At 38.6% G+C, this 18,441-nt stretch overlaps 1 protein-coding gene across 1 annotated transcript in view; it reads left to right on the top strand.

Annotated features, from left to right (window-relative positions):
• MMRN1 (multimerin 1) overlaps window positions 1-18,441 on the top strand; it is a 47,994-nt gene that overhangs the window by 12,095 nt on the left and 17,458 nt on the right. The window contains exons 2-5 of the mRNA XM_052776427.1: window positions 5,286-5,405; window positions 7,687-7,793; window positions 13,242-13,340; window positions 17,975-18,148. Coding sequence (XP_052632387.1) covers window positions 5,286-5,405; window positions 7,687-7,793; window positions 13,242-13,340; window positions 17,975-18,148 — 500 coding nt within the window. The remainder of the gene's footprint in view (window positions 1-5,285; window positions 5,406-7,686; window positions 7,794-13,241; window positions 13,341-17,974; window positions 18,149-18,441) is intronic.

Here is an 18,441-nt window from a genome sequence, read left to right as displayed (position 1 = left end):
ACCAGTGGGTTTTCCTGGCCAATACCTGCAAGAGGAGAATGAAATCTGTCATATAGGCTTTATGCCAGTCGGGGACTTGCACCGCTCTCTCTCCAGGCTGGATTTCTGTTGTATGTTGCAAGGATTTTGTTTTGTTTTTAAATACAGCTTTCCTGATTTAAATCAGGTTCAATGCAAAAGAAACACCAGGCTCCTACAGCTCACAACAAAACCTGCATGTTAGAAGCCTGTGTTGCTGATCTGGAATATATTATTCCATGGAGGGTAAAGAGGATTTTCAGGTTTAAAGTCCTGTTATGCAAATCAGTTTTCTTCTGTTCTGCCTTTGCATTAACACAGCCTGTCATAGTTCTTCCGCCACGCTTCATCTTCTATTTCCAAATCTACATTTTTTCAGACAATTTGATTTCAAAATTATATTTACATTCTTAACATCTCTTAATGAGCTTATTTCATTGGTTGCACAAACCTAATTATGAGTCACACCAGGGGCTCTTTTGCTGTGAATATTTCCTCCAATTTAGCCTGATCAAAGATTGTTGGGCTGTGTGAGAACCACAGCTTCAGACATTGCACTCATGTAGCTTAAGAATGAGCTAAACATTTTAAATAGAAACAGTCTGCTCAAGTTGAGTTAAATTTTTGGTAGAGACCAGAGGCTGAGTTGAGACTATCTTTAAAAACCAAGAGCAGTCCTTAACTGATACATTTGGGTTGTATTGTACCATGTTTTCCTGTGGAGGAAGGAATGGGCATCTCCAAATGGGCAAGTTCCAATAGCTGTTACCTTGAAGCTAGCCACCGTCAATAATAATGAAAATTAGTGGATTTACATTATGAATTTTTAAAAGTAGATTTTATTTTTTTTAACTGGACTCTTTGTATTCCAAGGTTTTCATGTATTTTACAACTGCATTTTTGCCTGTTTTCTTTTTTTATCTTTTCGTTGACCACATTTGCTCGGATGTGAAATGGAATTCAACTACCAAAAATTATATCCCAGCTGTGCGCACTGCAGAAAAGGTCATAACTGACAACACTGCTATATGTCTTCTGCTTAATCCCTTTCTCTGGTGAGCTGTCTGGTCTGCAGGCGAGGGAGCCATGAGCTCAAGTCCTAACCTCACTGCTGGTCCATTGTAGCCCAGATTTTAAAATCTGACTCCTATATTTGGGTTCTTGATTTGCAGAGCTGGTAAACATAGCACCCAGCTGCCCAAGGTGCTAGCTCTTCGTTCCTCACTTTCCAGACAGCTATTGGGTGTGGTACTACATAACTGCTTCAGGTGGTGTTATCACTTCAGATGTCTTCTGATCAGACTTTATATGCCATCAGTTAATTGCTGAGAGTTATTCAGGAATTTAGATGTTTACATTTTCTCTACCGAGTTTAAATCATAAGCAAACCACCACGCTTAGTCAGAGCTCCTCCTGAATAGACCACTGTCAGTCTGGCCCAGTATCACTTTTTGCATCCATTAAGAAATGTTTAGTATCCCATTCATATGCTGAGAGATTTTTTCTTTTTTTTTTTAATCTCTGTGCTGCACTCCAGAGAAAAAATACAGTCTTCAATCTAGGGTATAAATATGCAGAACCCTCACTACAGCTGTAAAATGGAAGAGACCTCATGCCTGTAGTGAGAAAGGATCTCAGTGGTAGTACCCTGGGCACACTAACAAGCCTTGCTAGCCCTAAGCAACCTCACCTGAAACCTCCACCCACACACATGAGCCGGGGAGGCTCCATTTAAGCCCAGGCTTGAGCCTGTTCTCCTTATAAAGGTGCTTGTCTCTCTTAGCTTTCTTGGACCTGACTTGTTACCTAGTCTCTGCCTGATACTTGCTGGGCTGCTAATTGACCTGTTCCTGTGACCCTACTGCTTCTTGCCTGTCTCTGGTGCTGTGGTACTGTATGCTGCTGTTGAGGTCAGTGCATAACTTGTGTAGTTGCCCTTCCCCTCCTGGCTCACCTTCTGTTAAGGAGAAGCCCTGCTCTTGCTGCTCGCTGATGCTCAGCAAGGATGCCCCATGGAAGAACTGTCTTCCTGGTTGTGCTTTTAAGTGAGCTAAGTGTCCTGCCATGTCCTGCTCCTGCTGAACATGGTGCCTATCCTCCCTTGCTGCTGCAGAGGTGTGCTGGAAGGGATGGAGTTACAAGCTCTCTCTGGCTAACTGTTGGCAATGTTTAACTGTACATATCATTTAGTTACTGCTGCTAGTCTCTGTGTGATACAGGAGCCTGTAAAGGACCCGTATACCCCAACCATAGGGGTGGTGTAAAGTAACTTCATGATCTCTCTGCAAAACTCAAAAGACTTAAGTCTTCTTTTAATCCTGCCAATCTTATGTGTCTCAAACTTGCATAGAGGTTGCTCCTGGCTTCCACAGACGTAGTGAGAAGAGTACCTAATCTTTAAGCTTATAGTTGAGGAGCTGAATTTAATTTTTAGCAAATATTTATTCATGGAGTCTCTAATTTATACATACAAAGGCTATAGCTAAAGGAGACAGAACATAAAGGAAGCATCACACAAAATCACAGCCTTTTTATACCCAATTAAAAAGAAATATTATCCTAATGAAAACTCTCAAGGAAGTAGTGAGTGAGTGAGCGAAATCAGATCAAAGACACTCAATAAACCCCTATTTTTATATGAAACACATTATTCATCAATTAAAGAATGTGTTGTGTGAGGGAGCACCACAATACACAATACAATTTCAAGAAGAAATACTGAGACATTCAGTCTGTTGGCCTTACTTAGCATCTTACTTCCTAGCTTATCCTGCTGTTTTCTCAGGAATCATTTTCCAAGTAAGGCACTACTGAATTTAATGTGAGTGATCTCGGTAGACAAAAGCAATCACTTAAGGATAGATGCTGATACTATTTTGTGTTTTGTGCCATTGTTCTTGTTTGAAGCAGAGTAAATATGTATTAATGCCAGTTAAGTAAATGGAACTAATCTGGTCTTAATTGTATTTCAATTTCCACTGTAAGGAGCCCATAGCAAGATACTGATTTCAGGACCCGCTGGGTAATGTAAATACAGATTTCTATACTGGGTTATGAAACACTAACAGAATTACTACAGCTGGAAGCAAAGGTTAGCAGCAAAACATGACCCAGGAAGATGAACTTTAAGTTCTCATATGCAAATTGGTTTGGAAGTACTTGCAAGTTCACCAGCCCTACAGCTAAAACAGTGTCTTGTCACTAACTTGCCAAGTCAAAAATGAAATATGTTTCAGCATGGATAGGGGAGTAATGTGTGACCCTGAGAAAGGCTGTACTAAGTTTGGGCGGGGGCTGGGCTGGAAATCACTGCTAGACCAAACAGACATTTGTTCCACTGGCAGAAATGCAATAATACTTTCTTCAGGATGCCTTCTGATCTGCAGCTGGGAGACTTCCTGAGACGGAGATTATAGCTACAACTTTATGTTTAAAAGAAAAAAACAAAACAAACCAACAACACCCTAAAGGCCTGTTCTTTCATGAAATCAGTTAACTGCTTTTTAAAATCCATTTTGGCTTCCCAAATTTCCAAATCTGACACAGTCTGTTTGTGGAAACAGTACCCTAACACCCCCCACACCCCCGCCCCCTGCTTTTTTTTCCTTTAAGTTTAAACATGTATTGTTTTGATGCTTCTTTCTCATAACAAGACCAACTGAATAATGAATGCCATGACTTCCCATCCTTCCTGCTCTTCATCTTCTATTTGTATCTTTCTTTTCACCTCTCTTTGGGATGTAGGAATGAACCTGAATTCTGTATTCAAACTGTGGTCTAACCATAAACTCATATGCAGCAACAAGGAGTTGATGTACTGAAACAGTGGTGGTTTCTGTTGTCTAGTCCTTCCCTAATAATTTCATGTATTTGATTCGCTAGTTTAGTTAATGTAAAATACTAAATTGGCATATTCAAAGAGCTAATCACAATGGCTCCAAGATCTTTTTCCTGATGATAGTTAATTTAGGTAGTCATACTGTCTGTATAAGGCTGTCTTTATTTGTGCCTGACTCTGCATTACAAGACTCTTTTCTGACACTTAATTATTTGGAAATTCAGTATCATGAGATTTCTGCAATTCTTCAAGAGCGGCTTTAGGTTTACTACACAAAATGATTTTGTACAGCTCTGTATAACTGTCATCTCCCTATTCACCTACTTCCCCCTAATTAATGAACATAGTGTCTATTACAGATTCATGTGGGATTCTGCTGATAAACTGTTTCTGGAGAAAGCTAACTAGTCTTTCACCTCTCTGATTTAATGCCTTATTAATCTGTAACAGGATCTATCCTCTTACTATGCAACAGATTGCTTTCTTTTTTCCCCCTCTAATAGCTTTTGGTGAGTGACCTTGCCAAAAGCCTCTGAAAATGACCCTGCTTCTGAATCTACCTGCTTCTGATTCAAAGAATGCCACTAGATTTCTGAGGCATGATTTCCCTGTACAAATCTGTCCCAATCCATCATTCAGTTTATAATTTGTACTTAATTCTGTTCTCTACTGTAGATTCTACCAAGTCACCTGGTTTCAAAATCCAATTTAACACTTTGTGGTTTCTTGCAACCTCCTTAGAATTATTTAAAAAAAAAAAAACCAAAAACAAACCTGGCCTTGCTCTTGCCAGGTCCTACATCCTGTGCTGCAGTGATCAAGAGTTTGATCATTTTGTGTGTGACTTCCTTCTCTAGGTGGGTAGCCAGTGGCACAGGTAATTGTGGAGCTACGGCATGTTATTGCTGTGTGTGGCTCAAAGTGCACTGCAAAACACAGTCTACATGCACTTACAATATTGCTGGGGAAAGGGAAGAAGAGTAGAAATGTCCATCCATAAAGTGAAAGTTGCAGGTGGTTAAAAACCTTACTAAACAATCCTTTGAATTCTGGATAAACAGTTTCTGTAGTCTGAAATGTAGGTATATTTTAAGACCTGTCATTACTGCAGTCGAGAAGAGCTGCTTTGTACTTGGTGTTCCACAAACATTTACAAGGAAAAATTTAGATTTGCAATATAAATACATGTAAAGATGGAGAAATGATTGTCTGTTTTCTTTGTTGTTAATGGGTAGCTGAAGCAAAGCACAAAGACTAAGTAATTGGCCAAGACTATGATGGCAGTCTGCAAGAAACCAAACTTAATCTTCATAACTTAATCCTATCCCTAAATTACAGGTTTAACTTTCCCCTTTAAGTATAATATATCTTCATATTGTGGAAAATGTTATTTGTTCTTTTCATTATATCTACCTTCTGTATCTTACAGAAACTGGTGTGCTTATGTCCATACCAGACTCTTGCCTACAGCGGTAGTGGACAATCTGGAAACCTTCTCATCAGGCAGAGCGAAGCCTTGCACTTGGCATATTGGATCCTGTGCTCAGAGGTGTGTAGAACTAGGAAGAAAGAGTACTTGCAAGTACATTAATTATCACCAGCTGCATCATTAATACAACCATGACTTCAGAAATGAAAATGAAAACAGGAGGGAGCAGATTAGCATGTTTCCAGGTCTCATCTTCACATGCCCCTATAGCAAGTATAAAAGCTCATGACTTGTCCCTATAGCAAGTATGAAAGTTCATGACTTGGCATGCTTGCACTCTGGCATCCTCTGATCAGTTCAAAGTCTTCAAGTAAGTCCATTGTATGCTCCCCTCTTCCAGAGTACTGGAAGGAAAGGTACACATGTACAAAGTTTTAAAGCACAAGTGGGGAGGAAAATCCCTTCTGTGCAGTTTTCCAAGTTTGTGCTTTGTTGGAGGAAAAGGCTTCCCCTGAGAGGCATAAATATTTTTGTTGTTATCTCTCTGCTGGGTGCTTATTTCTGGCACAGCTTTGGTCAGACAGTGAACCTAGAAAAGTAATTGGCCTGGATACAACTTGTAAATAATGACTCTGTTAAACATACTCAGATTGCTTTTTGTGGTTTGGGTGCCTCGTATTCTCCAAACATTAGACTTCAGTAGTAACTGAAATAGGATTCTAATGCACGGGCCTGGAAAATGAACCAACAAAATAGAGGTTGTAACATATTTTTCCTCTGAAAAATTTCAAAAGCCTCTTACAAGTCAGTTTGACTGTTCTGAGAATTGTCCTCTAGGTGGTATGGCAGAACATGCTTAAAGCTTTGAGGAGAAACAGGGAATAGAGTACCTTTAGGATTTGGTGACTTAAATATGGTCGATTGTATTGTAAAACTGTGGAGTGGACCCTGTGGTCGAAATGTTGCCAGTTTTTTTCTAATGCAATCTAGAAGATTCATAAAAACTTTGATTTTTTTTTTTTTTTTTTTTTTGGTAGGAAAATTTAGCTCCTTGAGCTGATCTTGTAAATAAGTCTCTACTATATACATTTTTGAGGCTTGTTTACATGGAGAGTTATTTTTGAAATAGCTATTCCTGATTAACTCCTTTCATGGACACTTCATTTTTATGAGTGCTTTCAGGAATGGATTATGCTAATGCAGAATAAGGTAGTTTTATCATAAAATAAGACCACCCATACAGCAAAATACCTGTGAACTCTCTTGATTTCAATTCACCTTAATCTTTGAGTTCTTGCTGCTGAAAAAGCCATTTTTCCGAGGCAGAGCTGGTTGGGGACATATGCAAAGCTCCTGCCAGCTGCTACGAATTTTAATATATATAATATTACATCCCTTGTGAAGGGGTGACAAGATTAACTATAATGTAAAACAAGGTGGCATTTTCTAATTCATTGGGAGGATATTTTTTGGTCTGACAGCCTTCAGTTTTGTCCCCCTTTCTGGAATGATTTAGATGGGGATTGTGTGTCCAAAACAGTTCTGTAACAATTATATCATTGTATTTTCTGAGTTCTGAGGTGTTCTTCATGTTAGTGTTTAGCAACTAGCAGAACCATGTGATACTTTTTTTATTCAAACTTTGTATTTAACATATTAAGAGGCAAGTAGACTTGCTGCAGTTAGTTTCTTCTGTATGCCCTGCTGCAGCGTGTTCATTCTAAACTGACTTCTCTGTGAAGTTAAGAAAGCTAAAGGAAGTGATGGGGTAGCCAGGACATGCAGAAGGTGTTGGACACAGAAACAAAATTGCTGCTGCCTCTGCAGTTGCACACTGTAAGAGTAATAACTGAGGCATCACAATTACATAGCCATACCCTCCTTACATTGACATCCAGAATGGAAATTTTCATGCTTCATCGGATTAATGTTTGTATAATCTTCTTTCAAATAACCAGAATAGAAGGCTTCCAGTGTGCACTAAATATGAACTGATGTGGCATAAATTCATTGTGAATCCTTTTTTTCACTGATTTCAGAGAAAACATTATAATTGCAATTGTATTTTTGGCTCACTCTCTCCAGTTTAGTAGATATTAATTGTAATAACTTCCATAAAAGTTGGCAGTATTTGACTCCTGAATAAGATACTCAGGGAATAAGTCTGACAGCACTAGACATAAGGTTCCTTTAAAATCCATGCAGGTGATCTGAAGGCTGCAATATTAAAACTATGATTACTATTGAAACACCAAACCCTAGTTAGGCTTCACTTTCAGTTTCAAGCAGTTAATTAAAAGATACATTTGACATATGTAAGATAATGTAATGTGGTTATACAGGTATCCTACAACTCCTGTTGGGTCACCTAAAATAGGTTTAAAATGTTCTTGTTTTGCAGGTCCCAGACAACAACACACCAAGCCTACAGAATCAAACATAAAATACTAACATCACTGGAGTGGAAGTGCTGTCCTGGGTACAGTGGGCAAAACTGCCAACCCAAAGGTGAGTAGAGTTGTAAGGATTTGAAACTATTCACTTCAGCAAAAGAAAACAATAGAACCTGATTTGTGAGCAAATGGCTCTGCTGAAAATCAATGCAGTCCTTCCTGTTAATTTAAAACCAGGAAAAATGCACAGTAAACTAAAATGCTTTGGGATGTTGACTCTTCCCCGCACATGAATTTCCAGAGTAGCTAAGCAGAATGTCCTTTCCTCTCTTCCACTCTAAATAAAACTCATAAAATCTTCAGCCTTATTCCATTTTGCTAAAATATGGAGTTTGCATTCAGTGTGTCTCTACTTTTGACCTTTTAGTTATTGAGTATTGCAGTGCTGGGGATATTAAATCCAGGTCCTCTATTGAATACTTGCTGTAAAATTCATCTGCAGCACTGTGACTCTCTTGGTTTTCAGTTTCAGGCTCTAAGAATACATTTTAGACATGATAAAATAATGTATCAACTTTGTTTTCCTCTGAATTGAGTAGGACTTTTGTCATTCATTTCAACAGTGACTGAATTTTACTAGGTATTACTCATGATCCCTGTATAATTGTGCCCATTTTTGACAGAATAGAGTGTTTTACCTCTGCCTTGGTGATCAAACATATGGCAACGTACTGTAGTTTAACATCTGTATAATAGCTATTTCTTTGCTGCTGGCCTTAAACAAGCAGCCCTTGAAAAATAAGATATGGCATCAGCATACATATTTTAAATGAATGAATATTACAAGAAAGGCCATTAGATGTGGTAGGGAATTCAATCAGCAGTGGTAAAGTAGAGGCTGTGATTAAAAATTAATGTAGAGGAATGAAGAGAAATCACTGTTATTCACATTCAGGAGGGAAATTTCAATGCTGAAAAGCCAGAACCTCAGCAGGCACAGAATTCTCTTCTGTGCAGCTGAGCGTGGAGTCACATATTAACACGGGACACAGTCAGCAAGGCTGTCCAGTGAGCACGGATCAGATGTTTTAAAGGTTTGCTTTTTAAAAATGCAAACATTAGCAAAAATAGATTAGAAAATGCTTATTGAAGGGGGAGGCTACAGTTGATAAAATTGAAATGGCATCAAAACAACAGGGAAGCATTGACCAGGAAAAAAAGCTGTATAACTCAATTTGTAGTGGTATCTGTGTAAAGATAAGAATAAAGGAAAATGTTGTCAAGTGTTACAGCAGCGGGTTTGAAATTACATCTCCTGGGTTCTATTTTCAAACCTCTTCTGGCTTGCTGAATAACTTGGGGAAGCCACTTATAATCTGCATACCCAAGTTTACCCATCTAGAAAATTGAGATGACACTTATCTCACAGGGGCACTGGGATATTTAATTAATTAATGCTTGTAGAAGTGCTTAAAGAGACTGGGATGAAAGGTATTATGTCAGAAAGGCTCTTCTTCCCTGCTTCTGGAATCCTGCCTCCCACGAGGAGCAGACCACCAGCACAAGCCCTGCCTGTATTATTCAATTCCCATGAAGGGATGTCAGCTAACGAACTTGAACAGTTGGGAGCCCAACAGCCTTGTCTTCAGGCACTCCCTTTCTGAAATGGTGGGGGAGAGACATTGTAAGCTCTGACTGAGGCTCTCCAGAGTCACCGAGCCTTCCGCTTGGCCTCTCTGCGCTTGATCTGCTCAATAACAGAACGGTTATAGAAGGGTTTCTGTGCCAAGCGAACAAGGGTATTCTGACAATATGTTATAGATCCTGGGAAGGCGCTGTTAGTGTGATGTGGGTTGCTTGTAGCAAATGCTAATTCAAAACACCTTCTGGTTTAGCTTCTCTCTCAAACCAAGTGAAATCATACATAACTATTTCAGTCTGATAGTCTAGGCAGGAGGAAACACTTGTCACCCTCTGATAGTTATTACCAGACATCTGTAAACCATATTTGGTAGCCTCATTGTAACTGCTTGGTTACAGATGCTTCTCAAGGTAATGTAGTAGTAAGTGAGACAGAAGAGCCTCTGGGAAGAGATGTGTTCAGATCACTATTTCTAATTTTACCTCCCATGTGGCAACACATGACCAAAATGGATAAGACCTGGATCCTAGTCCAGCATGGACAATGCAATTTTACAACAAACTTCTTAAGAAGAGAAAAATGTAGACGTTTCTTGCAAGTCTCATGAAACAGTGCAATATGGACAACTCAACAAATAGAACATCATTACTTTGATTTGGGAATATCAAATGCTTAACTGGGAGCAAAAAGGCTAAAATGAAAGGACTTGTAAGTTCTGAGTTGCAAAGTTCATGACATCATTTTTGTTAAACACTGCTTTATTTTAACTTTTCATCCTTAAGCTGGAGAAAACAATGTGCTTCTAGTAATGTCTGAGGGGAAGAAATCCCAGTTTGGTCATGTACATATGGTCCCTGAACACTGTATTATGTGTCAAAAATGATTTCAAGAACTGGAAGATGCATCTTCAAATATAGATCATGCGGTTTGAATTCAGTTTTGCCATGGAGTGAGCTGAGGTGACTTAATGTATATGAGTTCATTTCCATCTGCCCTGGCTGTGGGTTAGAGCAAACAGCTCGTTCTCAGAGTTGCTGACAATGCCATAGCCATTGTTAGCACTGAATTCTCTCACATGGTAGCGATGTCATTTCTCCAGCAGATGGCTGTAAAATGTTCCACACAGGAGTGAGTGCTATCCTATGCATGGGGTGAGCTGCAGACACAAAAGGTAGCAATTCACCTTGAAATGCAGGGAATGGGAGGAAACTACCAAACTCCCCGCAGGGATTCCCCTTCAGCCACTCCTGCTTCATCAAAAATATATTGAGAGAAAAAGATCCAATTTCCATATTTTTAATATTCCCTGAAATCATTTTGCATGCTGTGTTTAAAAATACATGGGACAATAAATTATACATCTAGGCCAATATATTCAATGATAGGAGCCTAATGTTAAATTCCTATGTGTGTTACCTGATATTCAGAAGTGCTGAGGACCCTGAAGCTCCTGGAGGAACTGGAAGAACTCATTGCTCAGCATTTTGAATTGCTGCTTTTTTTGGTAGTGTTGCTTTGTTATTGTAAATAGCACCTATAAGATGGGTCTAGCAGTCTAAATTTTATTTTATGTTTTATCTTTTTAGCTTAAACTGAGCATAGCATATACAATTTTAAAAGGTCTCAAATGAGAGTCATTTGATGGCTATTTCTACCCTAAAGGGTGTATGTGTTAGAGTTTCAGTCTAGTGCTCCCATCATGTGTGCTTCTATTCAGCATCTAGGATGGGGAATCTCAGCTGTGGGACCAAGGAGCACATAAGACATAATCACCGTATGATGTGTCAGAGTGGTTCCTTTGGAAAAGGACTGAGCCAAACTGGAAGAATGATGTAGGAGAAGCTATATTGCCAGTGACTCTTCTGAATTTTTTTTCGTAAATGAAAACCCTGAATTTCTAATGCTGCCTGAGAAGTACCTTTCCTATAGAGTGATGAAATTTAATAACTGCAGAATATGAGGTATTGTCTCTGGGTGAGTTTTTCGTGTGTGTGCATCACTGGCTACAGTCCTTGCTGCTTTTAGCAGTGTAATGCACTATTGGCTTGCTCCATTACAGGTTTTCTCCAACAGAGTGATACTATGTCCTGGGTCTTACAGGGATTAAGTTATCTGAACAGTTTAGAGCATTAGTAAACCAAGCACAGAGTGATAAATATATATCCTTGAAACTCTAATAAAAGTGAAAACTGTAAGGGTTTGTGTATTCCACAATGTGAAGCTGTGAGTGGGGCAATTGATTTAATAGGGAGGATGAAAGATAAGATGGATAGTATAAAAAAAAAAAAAATCTGGTGTCTGTAGCACTAACGGTGGCAGTGAATACATTTGGAGCAACAAAAAGATTGGTAAATGAAAGAATAAAAGGACATCGATCAGCTGGTCTTTATCACAGGCAAGTAGGTGACTCCCTTGTCACAGATTATATCATCACATCACCACCTGATAAATCCTGTGTAATGAATTGGGCTGAATGCAAGTATTTAACTCCTGTCAATAAGCATGCCACAGAAAGATAAGAGAAGCTATTGAAATTATAAGTATTTGAGGATTTTGTATTTCTTATCAGCCAATTTCAATAAATTCTATGAAACTTTCAGTCTGTATGATAATTTTCTTTGAGTTCCTGTCCTAATTGTTACTCCCCGCCAATTTAGAACATAAACCACCTTATACCATCCTTAGATGTAATCTATTGATCCTCATATATACTGCTAAGAGGCTGGTGAAACATAGGGAATTTCTTGATTCAGCATTTTATTCTGTTTCCTTGGAAACTCATATTATGGCCAGACTAGGTTTTAATATTTGAACTAGCAAATAATGTCACCATACCCAAGTTATTCTGCTTGTACTGTATTAAAGACTGGAAATGGCATCAGTGCCACATAAGTGGCATTCCTTAGATGTGCTCTAGCTGGAACAACACCTACTTCAAAAGCATCATGAACTGAGCAAGCGTATACAAATTGGTATGAATTTACACTAGCAAATTTACAACCTACTCTGTACATATTTAATTTTTTTAAATAATAATGAAATGAAAATGACACTGTTAAGCCTTTTGGCTAAAGAAGTAAGTCAGGAAGGTGGAAATCTCGGTTCAGTTCGTAGCTATCCTGTCAGTTGTTCCCTACTTTTTGTGAGTGAAGGCACTTTACTTCTCTGGACCTCAGTTTCCCCAACTGTAATATTGAAATGATAATAATGTTAGTCTAAGTTTTTGAAAATTTCTTTGGGATCCTTGGGCTGAGATGTAAAACAAACACAGAAAATCCCATCTACCATGACCAGAGAAAGTATTTACAAACTTGTCACCTTTGTTAAGTTTTTTAATGTAGGTACCAGTCACAAATCTCAGATGATATTTGTTAGTATTTTTATTATGTTTTGAAATGGTTTTTATTTTTTAGGTGCTGCAACAATGTAGTATCACTATTGCCTTTAGTGGGAAGATTTCCATGGCTGAAGATTTGTGTAATCTGTCAAAAAACCCAAAAATCACTTTCAACAAACCTGACTAATTTTGTAGCTATAAACCACCCCCCCCCCCAATTAATTTGACAGCTGACAAGCTCTGTATTGTCTTTGTACTGCTGTTTTATATTGGTCTAAAATATTCTTCTAGAATTTTTAGCCCTGGAGATTTCAAAATTCTGTTCGTTATAGGACAAGTTTTGACACTTAAGTATTAACACCAACCCCTGCCAGTCTCAGGAAGCCATTTATAAAGCCATTCACTGTCTTCAGCGTGGTCCCACGCTGTGTTATAGATGGAATAAGCAGATAACAAGAATCACTGCAGATGATTAGGCTTTGGTAAAGTTGGTACAGAATAGAGAGAGAAAGCAATTGTTGTGGAATCCTGATTGTCATGTTCCGTGTTTCACACACATCCTTTCCTTTTCCTCCCTCTTTTAGCTCAAGAACAACAATCACTTATACACAGCAACCTGGCTGAAAGCAGCAGAACTATCAGTGAGAGGACACCAGGAGCTCCTCAGGACCCCAGTGGGCCAGGTCAGCTGTTATAATTACTATCAACTCTAGCTCAATCACTGACCATGTGATTCACTAAGATCACTGCAAAAACAATTTGAGAAAAATTGCTGTCAGCTGAAGGGACCTGAATGAACCCTTAGAATTTCTAGCAGTCATGGTTCAGCAGTATGCTTCTCTGATAAAGATAGGCAGAAGAAACTGAATTTAAAGGTACCAGTAGCTTAGCACTTATAGAGTGTCTTGTGACTAAACTAAAATGAGGAAAGTCATTCTACCTAGAAATATTTAAACTATTATATTACTGAGTAAAGTAGATGAATTAACAGAAAAAAAGAAAAAAATTCAATGAAGCAACACAGCCAAAAAAACCCAAATCTAGGAGTAGTATAGACCAGCATTGGTCATAAAAGAAAATGTAGTAATGTTAATTGTATTATCTAAATACGTGATTATTGTTATATATTTTCTTACAAAAATTGCTGCTTTATTCAAATTCAGTACAATGATGCTTCAAACTCTAGCAAGGGCAGCTTAGGTGTGTTTTAAGCTATTCCTTCTAGGATGATCAAATAGCTAAGCAACACAGGGACAGTTTACAGCTGTATGCTACAGATGTTTGAGATTTTTTTCTTATTACTCTATTCATTTGCTTACTACTGTGTTTCCTTCAACCTACCTAGACCATAAGGTTGTGGAACTTAATGTTGGTGTCCTTGCAAGGGTATGTACAGACCTCAGCATCGTAAGAGCTAGTTAGTAACCGTAATGCTTTTATTCAAGCAGTGATCTACATTGAGAAGTTACCTTAGGTGACAGCTGCATGAAAAGCTTCTCCACCTCTTAGTCTCTAGAATTGCTGGGTGTGCTCACTTCTCTTTATTTTCCATTACCATCTGTATAATTTAAAGTTTACCAGCACAAATGTTCCAGAAAATTAATTTCATAGTTGTCTGCATAAGTATTCATGGGAAAGGAATTTTATTCATGCCAGGTGTGTTTGCACACTCACTAAATTGGGAACAGAAACAACCGTGGTTTATCAGATCATTTCAATTAACCATGAATTCAAATATTAAGTGTTCACTGTAAAGAAACATGAAAAGATATCTATGATTCAGAGGTACTCAAGTAGTTGATAGACTGTGCTATATTCCAATCTGTACCACCTGAAGGTGTATATGCCTTTGAGGGTACAGAGATGTTGGTAATGCAGAATTATTTAGAAAGTCTGTGTACTCAGGGAACTGCAAGCAATCAGCATATCGTGTTTAAATAACAACAAAAGAAATATGTGAAACATGCTTGAATAAGGCAGTTGTTTGAAAAAATTATTCTCTGCTTGTGATATACTCCCCAGCAGTGAGTGAGACTGCATTTCTCAGGCAAATTTTTGGTGGCAAATTATATGCAAGTTATTTGGCAGTGTTCTCTACATACTGTCAAATAAGCTTGTAGTTTACGTCGTGAGGAGCCAGATGGACATGTGAAAGACAGTGTAAAGGAGGCATGTTGCTTGAACTTTCTTACTACCTCAATTTTCTTTTGAAACTGTTGATGTTTCAGTTACGTATGTCTACACTGGCTTTTTGTATAATCATCAGCTGTTATACACTGTGGTGTTATTGTCACTCACACAGTTGGCCTATATCCGAAAACGTTTTATTGAACCAAATAATAAGGCAAGTTATGTTCTCAGTTCTGTGTGTTGCTGTTGTCAATAAACTGTTCTGGTCCTGGGGTATTCATGCATGCTGGGAGAGCAGGATATCAGAATCCAGAGTGCCACAGATTTTGTGGAGACAGTACACGTGTATGTGCTTATGTCCATATATGTATTTTACTTTAAATCATAATTGACAAATAGAAAAATTAGCATAGGTGGGAGACGGAAAGACTGAATCTGGCATGGAGGTATAGAAAGGTATTTTCAAATGGCAGTTAGGAGAAGGCTGTTGCCCCTTGGTGATATTGTGTGAGCAACAGAGTTTCCCAGTGCTGGAGGGAGGAGGATGTTGTCTAGTAAAGTAGGCAGGACCCATATGATAAAGAGAGCTTGATCAATAGAGCATTAAAACATACCACTTCTCTTAGTAGGAATTCTGCTCTGAAAAATAACTCTGAAATTGGAATCTCATAGCTCCATGTTAATTGCTTTTCAGTTATTTTTAAATCAAATGGGGTCAGTTTAGAAGGAGAGAGATACCTGTTCTGGCTGCCAACCCTGCAAACATGACCTGGGGCCAGGACTGACTGCCCTGGTCTGTCTTTCCATCAGCAGCTGCCAGGACTCTACAAGCCAGATTCTGTGTCCAGCTCCCACTATGCAGCCATGCCACTTATAAACCTCACTTTCACGTTCATCTATGCAGCTTGTCTTCCCCCTTCACTAAGAACTGACAGAAACCGAACTGAAGAAAGCATTGCACCCTGCAGGTTAGTTATCAGTTTGGGTGACTGTGCATGACCCAGTAATGAATTCAAATCACTTTCTCATACTAACAATTCAACCAGGAGCAGAAGTATCCAGACCTGTCTGTCTGTCACAGAGCAGTGTTATGATGAAGAGTATTCAGACAAAGAAGATCCATCAATGTCTTGTCTCCACAGTGCTGTTGTGGAGAATTGCCAGAATCTAAACTAGGTGGTTGAGTTATAAACACAACTTTGTATCTGTGTACGTAGACACCATGGGCAAGGTAAACAGCTGGAGAAGCTAACATCCTAACGTAAACCAGCCAGCCTTATTTACTGGGCTCTACCAATTATGAATTTTACAACCAACATGCCTCTACAGGAGAGCATTTTCATGGGTGTTGGCACGATTCATCTGCGCTAACTTGGTGCATTTAGTGAATTTTCTGGGTTTTCCCAAAGACTATCGAGTTAGATATGATACATTTACTTTTTACATATGTCGTGGTTTAACCCCAGCCAGCAACTAAACACCATGCAGCCGCTCACTCACTCCCCCCCCCACCAGCGGGATGGGGGAGAAAATTGGGAAAAGAAGCAAAACCCGTGGGTTGAGATAAGAATGGTTTAATAGAACAGAAAAGAAGAAACTAATAATGATAATGATAACACTAATAAAATGACAACAGTAATAATGAAAGGATTGGAATGTACAAATGATGCGCAGTGCAATTGCTCACCACCCGCTGACCGACACCCAGCCAGTCCCCCAGCAGCGATTCCCCGCCCCCACTCCCCAGTTCCTCTACTAGATGGGACGTCCCATGGTATGGAATACACCATTGGCCAGTTTGGGTCAGGTGCCCTGGCTGTGTCCTGTGCCAACTTCTTGTGCCCCTCCAGCTTTCTCGCTGGCTGGGGATGAGAAGCTGAAAAATCCTTGACTTTAGTCTAAACACTACTGAGCAACAACTGAAAACATCAGTGTTATCAACATTCTTTGCATACTGAACTCAAAACATAGCACTGTACCAGCTACTAGGAAGACAGTTAATTCTATCCCAGCTGAAACCAGGACAACATACTAGAGTTTTGAAGAATAAAAGTCTAGTCAGAAGAATATGCCCTTTTACACATAACTTGACTTTTTTTGTTGTAGTCCTTAGGCCCCTGTGCTTCTACGTGATTTCTGATTATAACTGTTTACTGCCATGGGAATAGATACCGATGCCATAATGAGAAGTGACGTAAGATCAATAACAATACTGTAAATTTACACTAATAAATATTTGTATATGCTGCTAAAGAATCTCTTGCATAGCAGTTTATTAAGTCATAGTATGGCCTGGATCATGTAGGGTAACATATCCTGTGTCTAAGGTAGGCCATTTAGGCTGAATTGTTGAAGGAACTGAAGAGATTTTGTAGCTTTTCTTACAGGAATTAGAGCATTTAATTTTATCAGCATCTTCTGAAAATGCCAGACTAAGTCTCATTCCTGTCAGATGTGAAACTCGGATGGCTAGCTGAAGTCATGTGGAGTCTTAATTTGCAAGACCACGGCCTTCTTCACCACTACCTATCTTAAAAGCATCCAGCTAGGCCTTTTTACACCTGAAGAGACTGGAAGTGTCAGGAACAATTTGGGCAGATTATTTTAAAATAAACTTGCCTTCACAGTTTGCGCATCTTTTTTTAGTGGCAGACTAATGATTTTTCCAAAGTAATTTATGTATTAGCTGTTTTTCTGCCTTGCTGCTGTGTTGAACAAGTCTTTATTTTCACCCCAACACTGCAAAGATGATGTATTCCTTCAGACACATCCTTGCAAATTCATGAAGTTATGCTATAAATGGTAAGTAAAAATCAGTGCTTTTGTGATTGTGTTAAACGAGATAGCCTAAATGAGAGTTAACTGAATACCCTGTAGGGTGCTAGGTAGAGAAAGAATGGCATTATGCTGATTAAAATATGCTAACCATTCGAAATACTCTTGTAGAATTATAAATACTTTATAATGGATACAGACGCTTCAGTAATTAGTTATTGCTCTGCTGCTGAATGTCACTAATACATGATACATGACAAAAATCAAGATGATTCACTCAAGACTAAAAATTCAGAAACTTTTCACCCCACTTCCAGCTAACGTCTCTCAAGTCAATTATACTTTCTTCCCTACCCCACCAATGTTTTAACACTACTTTTTTTTTTTCTTCTCATTTTGTTGTCTGACCAAGCACTTACACAAAAAATGAATGAGAAGATTAGCAGCCAGGAGATGAAACTGACTTTTCTACAGAAGAAGGTTGACAGCATTGCTGCTGCGATGAATGATGTGAGCAAGACGCTTTCTTCTCTGGAAGGCAAAATCAATGAAGATAAGGGCAAAGACTTCCAGTCTTTTCTAAAAGGCAAGAAAAATAAATTAATGCAATCACTCACCCAGTTAAAGGTGCCAGAAAAAAATAAATGCTAAAAACATTCATAGACTGTCCTATTCTATTGCTCAACATTTATAGGGAGAACTCTTTTTTAGTTTCATTTCATAATAGAGGGATTTGTTTATTTCTACATTTGTTATGGTGTCTTTTATAGTAACAAAAAAATTACATTCTTGGGTACTACATTGCCTACATGGTAAGTTAAGCTGCTATCAAGACATTTTCATTTACTTAAAGCTTCTGCAAATATTCTTATCTGTTTT

Source organism: Harpia harpyja, chromosome 2, assembly GCF_026419915.1.
Source record: "Harpia harpyja isolate bHarHar1 chromosome 2, bHarHar1 primary haplotype, whole genome shotgun sequence".
Lineage (NCBI taxonomy): Eukaryota > Metazoa > Chordata > Aves > Accipitriformes > Accipitridae > Harpia > Harpia harpyja.
This window is presented reverse-complemented; position numbering and strand designations above follow the sequence as displayed.